This window comes from Anoplophora glabripennis, unplaced genomic scaffold (genome assembly GCF_000390285.2).
Source record: "Anoplophora glabripennis isolate ALB-LARVAE unplaced genomic scaffold, Agla_2.0 scaffold814, whole genome shotgun sequence".
Taxonomy (NCBI): Eukaryota; Metazoa; Arthropoda; class Insecta; order Coleoptera; family Cerambycidae; genus Anoplophora; species Anoplophora glabripennis.
The window spans coordinates 17,445-29,725 of record NW_019416908.1 but is presented as its reverse complement, the minus strand read 5'-3'; the positions used below and the strand labels follow the sequence as shown (position 1 = coordinate 29,725).

Genomic DNA, 12,281 nt, shown 5'->3' with positions numbered 1-12,281 from the left:
AAAGTGCTTGGAACAAGGAGGGGGACACTTTCAGCAGCTGCTTTAATTTATTGTTATAACAAGGAGGGGGACACTTTCCGCAGCTCCTTTAATTGTTTGTTATTGTTATCACGATTATTCTTTAAAATAAAGTTATATAGTCATTAACGTTATTGAAACTGACAGCTGCTATACAGCTCGTTGAGAAATGAGGTTAAGTTGGTCGCTATAAGCTACTCCCTACGTCCAATGTGTCAGAGCCAACTTCAACCACGTTTTTATTTGAACGCTCGTTATTTTGTTGTACAGAATCCCAAATATTTTGTAGAATAAGAATCCGAGTTTGCCTATTCCAAAAAACCATTGCTAAATTTAGGGGAACAACAAACATACAAAAAGAACGAAAAATTACCCGTTTTTCAACATAGTAACATTGAAAGTAAGACCTAAATAAAAAAGTCACTCTTTATTTTTTTGTTTATTTGACGATTTTCTATGAAATACAACAACTGCTGATAAAAAAAAGTTGAATTTTGCATTAATAATGCGCGGCAAATAGTAGAAAATCGTATGTATATTTGGAGCAATTTTTAAAATAAGTAAATATTTATAAATATTAATGAAACTTTGTGAACAAATAGTAAAACATATCTCAATTCTGCCCTAAAAATTTTGTAACAATCGATTGCGTGGTTTTCGATTGACAGGATTGTTAATTAAGAAAATTCCAAAAAGGTTATCGCATACCGTTGGTTTAAATTAAGGTTTAGAAAGGGCACACAATTTTTTAGAGATACTTGTCATAATAAATTTTCTACTATTTTTCGCCCATTGTTAATGCAAAATTCAACTTTTTTGATTCGCAGCTGTAAGTTTATAGAAAATCGTCAAATAAATAAAAAATAAAGACTGACTTTTTTTTATTTATGGCTTACTTTCAATGTTACAGGGAAAAATATGTCGAAAAACGGGTCATTTTTCGTTCTTTGTATGTTTGTTCTTCCCCTGAATTTAGCAATGGTTTTTTGGAATAGGCAAACTGGGATTCTTATTCTTCATAATATTTGGAATTTTTATATTTTGTTGAGAGCTCGTTGAGAAATGAGGTTAAGTTGGTCGCTATAAGCTACTCCCTACGTCCAATGTGTCAGAGCCAACTTCGACCACGTTTTTATTTGAACGCTCGTTATATATTTCTAATAATTTTTTAAGTATCAAAAAAAAAATGTACGTCCGCATTACGTCCACAAAAATGCCTTAATTTTAGAATTTTCAAGGTATCAACAAAAAATGTATGTCCACACTACGTCCACATTTGTTAAATTTCGATATTTACAGAACATCATATTTCTAATAATTTTTTAGGAATCAAAAAAAAATGTACGTCAGCATTCCGTCCACAAAAATGCCTTAATTTTAGAATTTTCAAGGTATCAACAAAAAATGTATGTCCACACTACGTTCATATTTGTTAAATTTTAATATTTATAGAACATCAAACAAAATTACTGCTAATAATTTTTTAGGTATCAAATAACATGTACATTGTCAGATTATGGAAATTAAAGTAATGGGTACAAGTTTAAAATGTCATAAAAAATGTGTGCACCGTTTACAAAATTTGTTAGATTTTAAAGTTAAGTCCACAATAATTTTAGAATTCTCAAGTTATCAAAAAAAAATGTACTTGTATGTCCATACTACTCATACATTTACATTTTTTAAATTTCGATATTTACAGAATATTAAACTAAAATACTTCTAATAAGGTAAGATAGGTATTTAAAAAATATACATCCACAAAAATGCCTTAATTTTAGAATTTTCATGGTATTAACAAAAAAATGTATGTCCACACTACGTCCACATTTGTTAAATTTCAATATTTACAGAATATACTTTTAATAATTTTCTAGGTATCAAAAAAAATGTACGTCCGCATTATGTCCACGAAAATGTCTTAATTTTCGAATTTTCAAGGTATCAACAAAAAAGATATGCCCACACTACGTCCACATTTGTTAAATTTTGATATTTACAGAACATCAAATAAAAATACTTCTAAAAAATATGCGTCCGCATTACGTCCACGAAAATGCCTTAATTTTAGAATTCTCAAGTTATAAACAAAAAATGTATATCCACACTATGTCCACATTTGTTAAAGGATACTGCAGGATCCTTATATATGGGAAATGGCTTTCGGTCAAACTTGTTGAAACTTTGGTAGTACACGATGTGTAGATGAAAAGTCTCAAAAAAATTCGTCCTTTTGAGATACAGCTCTTTGAACATAAGTTTTAAGTACGTTTGGCTATAACGCAATGTTATTGTATGGATATACGGATGCACACAATCACATACGCACAATATATATAAAATGTAAATAAAATTATTTATACATGCATTGGGCTGAAAAAACAGTTACATGCAACTTACCCAGTCCAACAGCAGTGACAAAAAGGGCAATCCACGGTAGTGCAGTGGCGTGTCTCACGTGTCGTAACACGGTCATCATCTTCGAAAGGCTCTTGTAGTGGTTGAAGTAGAGACCGTACAGCGTCACTATCACCCAGGGAAATATCAAAGCCGCACTTCTCTGAAACGCAAAGAAATATTTCTACTACGGAGACTTACCTTACTATGCTGCAAATTACCGTAGACAAACCCCTGAGTAGCATCCATGCAGAAAAAGCTACGAGCACCACATCTTGCATGTTGAAAGCAATGGATATACCTAAAATAATAAAGTTTTATAAACATACTTAAATATATGGTTAAAAAGAGAGTATTTTATTTTTCACATAGTGAAAATTGTTATTATATTACTTTTAATTCAAATAACTGTGTTAAAATGCTACAAATTGTCAGATTTTAAATAAAAATAAGTGCTACCATCTAGTTAGGTTATATGAATCTACAATATTAAAATAATTACAGTTTTCTCCTACGGGAATCTGTAATAACCACTAATATTCAATATACAGTTCACAGATGGGGATGAGATAGCAAGTTAATACAAATTAGTTTCCTTTTAGATATATTCGCTGTTGCAAGTTGCTACATCTCGTTGGTAGATGGCGCAAAGATTCGATACATTTGGTGTTTTTCTCAGCTGATAGATGACACAAAAGTGTTAAAATAAATACATTTGAAACATCTCCAATTAAAACAGATTTCGATTTCTGTATTTGTAAGTCCTAATGCTAATAAAATGATTAGAATTAGAATTGAAATTGATTCATAAAATAGTCCGTGTCAATTTTATTTTCAATTTTTAAATATTGCTTTACAATTAGACAAGAAAAATCAAAGGAAGATGACATTATGCTGGTAGGATGTGACCAAACATGTCAATTGTTTAGTATTATGACAGTTTTTACAGGCTATATATAGCACACTTTTAACTACCTATTTCACTCCGATAGAAATTTGGATTTTTGGGCTAAATTGTATTTGCGAAAATGGAGTTTAAATCCAAGACGCGGCGGTGTAAATAATACATATTGTAGAAATTTAACAGCTCCTGTCTCCTATTCCTTTATATTTCAAGATTTCAAAAACTTGGATTTAATTACTTAAAATACTTATGAATCCAAACTAATTGTGAGGTTATGGTTTGTTTTATGGAAATGGTGGGGTGCCAACACTGCCAACGGTCGAATTCTTTCTTTGTTTTCTAATCCAGTACTAGTTTTCTAGCTTATAGATGGCGAAAAGGTAAAGTAAAAACAAAGGTTGAAAGACTAAAATACGTTTATACTATTTAACACTGGAGTTCCTACTTCTCGATTCTACAAATGTTGTCAAATGTTTAAAATTTAAACTGCGACTGATTTAATACGGGTTTGCCTTTTTCAACGTTGGCATAATGTTCTATCGTGATTGGTTGTCAGCCAACCAGAAACCAATCACAGTAAGACAAAGCTAAAATGCTACCATAGACCTAGTATAGTAAACTAAAAGTCTATGAAGTTATGAACGCTACCATTAATAAGAGAAAAGGTGGAATGATAATATCTGTTGCACAAGTCATAAATTATAGGTAGAATATGTTACAGTCGCTGTATATGGTACTTAGTTTAATAGTTTACACAGACGAGCCGGCGAAGCAAGAAGAGCGCCAGAAGAAAGGGCCCTAGCCGGCGGGGCCCAGCCAGGACAAAAGGAGGTCCCACAGAGCGCCTACACCGGCCGCATTTGCGGTCGGGGTAGACGACGGATGGGGCCGACCTACGAAGGCTGTCCAGGCCTACACGAGATAAGGCAGGATAAAGAGGGATAATCCCCCTCGATCCAAAATCATTGAGGCCAATTTCTAGCCATGGAATAATGGCGCGGCGCGGCGAGTTTAATAGTTTAAATTGTAATTTGTTGTTAAAAATGACCATATGTAGACAAACTAGGCTCAAAATCTTAATTAACTTTAACTTTATATTTAACAGTGACTTGTTTAGACAAGGAAAATCAGAAGTGTTAAATCCTAAGCTATTTCCTAAACTTGCCTGTGGTATTGGAGCTGAAGTCTGTCTTCGCTGCCGAGAAAATGGACGAGAACAACCACAACGACACGACAAGCAACGCGGGAGATTTCTGTTCGTTAAGAGACTTCAGGGCGGTGTCGGGAAAATTAGGAGCGGGGTTTTTGATAACTATTGTACTGCTTGAACTCATTCTTAACTCTAATTTGGAAGCGTCCATCAAATTACATTCACAACAGCATTTTGAAAACGTCACTCAAAGTTTGTTTCCCGGCATCAGAGCAACCTAGACGGCGAAGGCAAGCCGCCATCCAAATCCTGTCAGTGTCAGAAACGTGAAATTCGGAATGGTCCTGTTGTGAGGATCATGTACCACCTCGAATGGCTAATGGTTTTCGAAATATGAGAATAACGAGCCAAATTCATGATGAAACTCCCGTTCCACACCATTCTGGGTCCGATATTTAGGAAAAATCAGAAGAATATCAAGATACTTTGCGGTTATCCTGCGCTGCAGTTTGCCCCTATTTACGTCGCGATTCTGGGGGTGCTAGGAGTGGTAAATTTAGTTGCGAGCGGGGGCTGGTGTAGCCTAAAAACGAAATTAACGCAAGCCAGTAGTTTACCAAGTACGTAATTTTTTTCGGTGATAAATTATTACACTCGATATATCGTTTTGACAGCTATATTAACCCCTTTGCCTTTTAATTTGTTTTATTTTTATTTTTTCGTAAACGTAAAAGTAGTTTTAGCCGTAGTGTGAATACATCTAGTATGGTGTGCCTACGAGTATGTGGTGACGTCATTAACGAACAAGACTGACGAATCATGGCATATATAGTCCAAGCATTCTGTCACGGATTAATGTTAAATTTGCAGAAATTATTACCTGGACAAAAAAAATATGACCGTATAGAAAATTAAATTTTAAATTGAGTTTCTTGTTCTTTAAACTCGATCCAATATGGCGAACATGGTTAAAAAAAATCGCAAAGTTGAAAAAAACGGTTTTTCTAAAATAACTAAAAAAATATAGCACGGATTGAAAAATTTTAAATGAGAAAGTTGTAGGTTTTAAAAAGATCTATCGACTGATTTTTTGAAAGTATCGATTGCTTTGTTACTTTTCGAGATATATCGAAAAAACCGTTAAAAATCTTCTCTTTTCTCTTCTTCTATAACTCGTTTACATTTACGTGCCCATATTTGCTATTTACTGCAAGCATAGCCCGCGGCAAGCCAAAAAAGTACATTTTTGAAAAATTTAAAAATATTAATTATTTTTCGAGATATATCGATTTTTTGAAAAAAAGGCGCTCTCGAAAATTGGCTAGATCTTCTCAGCGGATAGCCCTACAGTAACGATTTTCGGTTTATTTTCTTCGTAAAGAGTTATATTATCATGCTGTTAAAAAATGTTGACGATTTTATTAATTTTAAGGATCAAAAAATGACTGAAAAAGTTGCACTTTTTTTGGGTATGTTTTTTTCAAATAACTATTTCAATTTTTATTATTTTTTTGTACTTAATCTGGGGTAGCTAAACACGAATATTATAGCATTTTCGCCTTAGAAGCAAAATAGACCCGTAAATGTTTAGTTTTCTTTCTTTAAAAGTCATTTTCATAAAATAAAAATTGAAATAGTAATTTGAAAAAAACATACCCAAAAAAGTGCAACTTATTCAAAGTCATTTTTTGATCCTTAAAATTAATAAAATCGTCAACATTTTTTAACAGCATGATAATATAACTCTTTACGAAGAAAATAAACCGAAAATCGTTACTGTAGGGCTATCCGCTGAGAAGATCTAGCCAATTTTCGAGAGCGCCTTTTTTTCAAAAAATCGATATATCTCGAAAAATAATTAATATTTTTAAATTTTTCAAAAATGTACTTTTTTGGCTTGCCGCGGGCTATGCTTGCAGTAAATAGCAAATATGGGCACGTAAATGTAAACGAGTTATAGAAGAAGAGAAAAGAGAAGATTTTTAACGGTTTTTTCGATATATCTCGAAAAGTAACAAAGCAATCGATACTTTCAAAAAATCAGTCGATAGATATTTTTAAAACCTATAAATTTCCCATTTAAAATTTTTCAATCCGTGCTATATTTTTTTAGTTATTTTAGAAAAACCGTTTTTTTCAACTTTGCGATTTTTTTAACCATGTTCGCCATATTGGATTTGTCCAGGTAATAATTTCTGAAAGCATTTCTCTATAATGCTTGGACTAATATGCTAGCATGAAAACGAGTGATCCATACTTCAAGGTTCCTTGGATGAAAATAATAGTATTGAGATTTAGATTAAGTTACTTTGGTACAACTTTACTGCTTTAAAATGTACAGGGCTTCAAAAAAATTGAACACCTGTATCTTTTTAAGGAACCAAAATGTAGTTTAATCTAAATTGGTTAATTTTCATTTAGTGAGGTAACTTATGAAGTATGGTCCCTTCGTTTCCGGACACCCTGTACATTGAGAATATAAGGTATTTGGACTTGGGGTTTGGGACATTCTTTTTTACCCATACGGTACATTTCCATTTATATGACATACTATGCTGTGAGGGACCTATAACCTCATGCAAGTAGTCATAAATTGTCACTGGAAAATGTAGTACCTAGCGACCTCTAGCAGACGTTCAAAAACTAACAAACTGATGTATTTCATGATACAAAGAATACAAGGTATAAGGTATGATATTCCCGTGAATCAAAATCGGTTCGCTTAGCGCATGACGTCAGCTGGAGATGAGTTCGTGCTCCTCGTCTAGTCTCCCTGGTCACAGGAACAAGCGGATCATGTTCATATATCCACAAATTGGCGTGTATGCACCATTACATCTCCAGCTGACGTCATAATATGGCTGCAGTTATGCGCAATATCATATCTTGTAGTCTTTGTATCATGGATGTATTTAGCATCCATAAAAACTGTCTGTATCTAAAAAACAAAAGACGAGATGGCCATAATCCAAAGGATATTTTTTTATAGTCTGTATCCTCAATTTTATTTCAACCATTTCTACAGTGTGGTACATATAAGTGAATTTTTTTAGATAGAATATCATGAAAATTATGATATTGCTAAATCATTGTTTCAATAACAGTTCATTGGAATTTTATTACCTCCTCTGTTATGAACTAGTTTTTCATAAAATTTTAGGGAGATACTTGGTTAGGTCTACATCATAAGAATAATACTTCATACATGATGTTCAAGATTCTAAAGTCCTCGATTATCTTTGTTGTGATACCGAAGAATCTACCTAAAATACAGGGTTTCCATTTGAAAGTATTTATTTAAAAGGGAATTTTAGACTATCGATCTCTAGAGAAAAATGTATACACCCTGTATAAAATAATTCTATCCTGTCCCATGAAATAAACATAGTTAAATGTTCCTCTAAAAAGAAAATTAATGGTATTCCATTAAAACAAATATTTTAATTTTTAAAAGGAGCCACTAAATGGATATCTATTTTTAAAATATAATTTGATAAAGTAAGTCTTTTTGATAGCGATCATTTATGATGAATGCTTTAAACAAATGTACGAAAAACCATGTATCTAACTAAACATGAAGATGGATACGTATCTACTAAAATCCAGTTGTTCTGTCAACAGCGCCATCTATTATTGTAAGACTAGCTCTCATAGCAGTTACTAGCGCTGTCTATTGTCCATAGTGGTACCATTACCACGTAATTTTGCGTTTTCACTCTTACCTGACGGTATAATACGATGAATTATCAGAGAAACCTTGTTTCAGATCCTCAGCATATTCGATATAGTCCGAATTATAAGATGTGGTCCAGTTTTACCAGGATACCTTTGGCGAGAGAGGTTAAAAGCAGGAAAATTGGTGACTCCTGAAGCTGAAAGAGACTGTAAACTGGTCTGCCTGGTGTTATCATCTGAATATTACCTGTTCCTGTTAGTTGGATTATCAACGGTGAGTAAACAGACGACATAAATCTAAGGCCTTTTTTTTCACCTCTTAATAATAAAAAATATATACGAGATACTACGAAATCATGCTATCTCAAATTTTGCTTGGAAAACATGCTATCTAAAATTGTACTTGGAAAACATGCTATCTATCATAAAGTAAGTTTGACTAGAACTTTAAGTTGGCTGCATTGGCGTTGAAATGTACATTGAATGTTTGAAACCGTTTACTTATAATAAACTTATTTTATATATTCTTCAAAAACTAAGGAATATATTTATGTTCAGGTACACTGTTTATTTTATTTTTTTCATTCAACAATTAATTTTGTTAAGTCACTGTTATAAACGACAAAATTGTTGATTTAAAAAAATATAATAATATGCAGTATGTTGCAACACGTACATTACTCGACGTTTTTAACAAATTATAAAAATTATTCGATTTTTTTCATACGTTTGATTTGATATAAAAATTAATAGCGTACTCTTATCTGATTTATAGTCATTACTCTTCCTTTTATTCTAAAAATAATTTTATATGCCTTAATGCGGACTCCAAGGAGACTACAATAAAAAGGATTATAGTGGACCAAGCTAGGCTCCAAATCCCGAATCCGAATCGTTTTTACCTGTACAATATGCCCATGTAGAGCAGCTCTATATCTGGATTGTATTGACAATTGCTCTTCAATTGCATTCAGATAAATTCTTGATTTTTATACAGTTTTGTATTTATGAATGTATAATTAAAAATATCAAACATTTTTCAGTTTTTTTGTGAAATACGGTTTTGACAATCGTTACTTTTCAAATAAGACCAACATGCAGCAATTTGTAGAAAAACCTCATTTATTCATAAAATTTCATTAATAGAGTTAATAGTCCACAGTACAGGCCCCCCCTGGAAAGTTGATTACTACATACTTTATAACTCCTGAGGCGCATCCTTTTGACGAGTCTACCACACTTTTCCTCTGCGACTTTTCTCGATTCCTCCGCTTTTCCACTTGGAAAAGTCCAAAAACATGGCAATTTCCCGGGGTCTTGAAAAGTCAAGACCACATCTTTTATTTCTAGCTTCAGTTACTGGAAATTTTGTTGCAAATGCCGATTCCCAACAGAAATTCTTCCGACATTGACGTGTCTACCGGTCGAAACATGCCAAAATAACCGGGTTTTGAAAATCAATTACCACATAGGTAATTTTTAGTAAAATTAATTGTAAATAATTAATTCAGTCAAAAAGTATTGTTGTCCGACAAATTTCAAGTCGCGTTTTTTTCAGGCCGAAAGCTGAAAATCGTAATTTTCACGCGGTATGATAAGTATGAAAGTAACACACGATAGAAAAGTGTTTTTTATAAGCAATAATTGTAATGTCCGACAAAAATATATCCGCAAATCGTCAGTCCGACAAAAAATGATGAAAAAAAATTCGTAAAAAATATACACTTGTATTTATAATTTCTAATAAGGTATTTTCATGTATTAAGCAAAATTCCATATAAATATACAATACAGGGTGTTTCAGAAAGACCTCCCATAAATACAGGGGGTGAAGACGATAAAAAATAAGAATTGCTTGCCGTATGAACTATATGTCTATCTCCTGTTTTCGAGATACAGAGCGACAAAATAAAATTTTTTAAATTACATTTTTATGAAAATTTCCAAACGGTGCGAAATATTTTTATGAAATTTGTTATTCCGAGGTTTTTAAGGATGCCAAATACGCTGCTATAATTACTTTTTGTATATTTCGTAGAGGGTGCTAGGTCTTGTTAGAACTAGAACTTCCTAATGTGGACGATTTTCGAGAAAAAAGGCTTTTAATTAATCTCTAACAATATTACGGTGTAAGTGACTTTTCTCAAAGCTCAAGCTTACTTTGAGAAAAGTCACTTATTTTATAGTGTAATATTGTAAGAGTTTAATTAAAAGCCTTTTTTCTCGAAAATCGTCCACATTAGAATGTTCTAACAAAAGTACATTGTTATTAGAAAATAAAATTGTACATTAGAAATTTTCGTAAAAATTCTATTTAAAAATTTTTATTTTGTCTCTATCTCGAAAACAAGAGGAGATAGACATATAGTTCATAAGACAAAAAATTTCTCATTTTTTGTCGTACTGTCACCCCTGTATTTACGGGAGGTCTTTCTGAAACTCCCTGTATATATTTTTCGTTTTATTCTTGTAATTGTAAATGTCTTATGCTCAATTTAGCCAAATAAATATCGAGAAAAGAATTTAACTGTTTCAAAAAAGTATGTATGGTGTAAAAAAATTATGCACAAAAGTTTTGGGATTTTCTTTTAGAAAAATAGGAAAATTTCTGTAAAAAAAATAACAAACGCGAATGAAAACTTGAAAGAGAAAAAAGGATTTTTGTCAAGTATAATATTAATTAATGTAGAAATAATGCATTATGCACTAATAATAAGATAGTATTAATCGTCTCAAAAATAAGTTCATTTGTTTATAACTTTTAAATTTTTAAGCATAAAATAAGAAATATTATAATTATTTATTTGAAACAAATAATAACTTACATAATAATAATTAATAACCATTTATAAATATGAAATTTTTGGAGTGAAAAAATTAAATTTCATCACGATTATTGATTTATCGATTTTTTAAATAATTTGCGGACACTTTTATCACTATTTTGTACAGTAAATTTAAAAGTGGAAAAAATGAAAATTAGATATGTGATAAAATCGATTTTTCATACCCCGTGAAAATTCCGATTTCCAGCTGGCGGACTGAAAAAACACGGCTTGAAATTTGTCGGACAACAATACTTTTTGACTAAATAAATTATTTACAATTAATTTTACTAAAAATTACCTATGTGGTAATTGATTTTCAATACCCTGTTATTTTGGCATGTTTCGACCGGTAGACACGTCAATGTCGGAAGAATTTCTGTCGGACAAATTTAAATCGGCATTTGCAACAAAATTTCGAGTTACCTAAGCTAAAAATAAAAGATGTGGTCTTGAGTTTTCAAGACCCCGAGAAACTGCCATATTTTTGGACTGTTCCGAGTGGAAAAGCGGAGGAATCGAGAAAAGTCGCACAGGAAAAATGTGGTGGACTAGTCAAAACGAAGCTCCTCGGAAGTTATAAAGTATGTGGTAATCAACTTTCCAGAGGGGGCCTGTACTGTGGACTATAACATAATAACCAGAATATAAATATAATGGATACAGTTGAATGATATGTACGATAAACATGTGTATATGTGGAACCGCGGATACGTGCACGTGCATATCATATACTCTGCGCCCGTCGCATCGATATCCAGCAGATCATAAAATACCGGTAATAAGTGTCGCATACCTGCATTTCATTTCCAAAGTCTATGCAAGCACACGGCTACCGTACCTTTAGAAGCCTTTTTTATTGAAGTGCAGTACGAACGATTCGGACACGGAGTTTGGGGCCTAGCCTGGTCCACTATACAATTCTTTTTATTGCAGTGTCATTAGAGTCCGCATTAGGCATATCAAAATATCAATTATATTATAAAACTGACTCTTTTTTTTATTTCAGAACAACCCAATATTCTTCCTCCCGTTTCTGATGCTGTACGCGGTGATAATTTTTCTGGAGTTGCTGATATTCTTCATTAGGGCCTTCGTGGAAGGCATAGATTTTAAAAAGTGCGGACTTATCATGTCTTTGTTCATGGTATACAACTGGTTGTCTGTTTTCTGTACGTTTGCGCGTGCTATGACGGCGTGCGACATATAACATATATTTTTAGAGCACAAAGAAAAATAAATGCCTTGTGAAGAAAGTGGATTTTTATTCTTTCCCAACCCCACCAAAATTGAAAATAATTGAAAGTGTGAT

General features: G+C 32.4%; 2 protein-coding genes across 2 annotated transcripts in view; one reads left to right on the top strand and one right to left on the bottom strand.

The window, feature by feature from the left end:
* The window catches only part of LOC111692011, an 11,111-nt gene extending 6,436 nt beyond the window's left edge, over positions 1–4,675 (bottom strand). Inside the window, exons 1-3 of the mRNA XM_023455668.1 lie at positions 4,485–4,675; positions 2,637–2,716; positions 2,419–2,578 (exon numbers count right to left, since the gene is read on the bottom strand). Of these exons, the coding sequence (XP_023311436.1) occupies positions 2,419–2,578; positions 2,637–2,716; positions 4,485–4,653 (409 nt within the window). The 5' untranslated portion in view covers positions 4,654–4,675. The remainder of the gene's footprint in view (positions 1–2,418; positions 2,579–2,636; positions 2,717–4,484) is intronic.
* A 212-nt stretch (positions 4,676–4,887) lies between these two features.
* On the top strand, positions 4,888–12,179 carry LOC108914119. The gene is made up of 3 exons (XM_018719838.1): positions 4,888–5,019; positions 8,236–8,418; positions 11,979–12,179. The coding sequence occupies exons 1-3, from the start codon at positions 4,888–4,890 to the stop codon at positions 12,177–12,179; spliced, it is 516 nt and encodes a 171-aa protein (XP_018575354.1).
* The last annotated feature ends 102 nt before the right edge of the window (positions 12,180–12,281 follow it).

What these genes read in the sequence shown, in the direction of transcription:
- LOC108914119 (XM_018719838.1), top strand. Translation starts at nt 4,888, where the DNA reads ATGAAACTCCCGTTCCACACCATTCTGGGTCCGATATTTAGGAAAAAT. An exon ending in TTCTGGGGGTGCTAGGAGTG is followed by an intron (nt 5,020 to 8,235) that starts GTAAATTTAGTT and finishes ACCTTGTTTCAG; the next exon opens with ATCCTCAGCATATTCGATAT. An exon ending in TGTTAGTTGGATTATCAACG is followed by an intron (nt 8,419 to 11,978) that starts GTGAGTAAACAG and finishes TTTTTATTTCAG; the next exon opens with AACAACCCAATATTCTTCCT.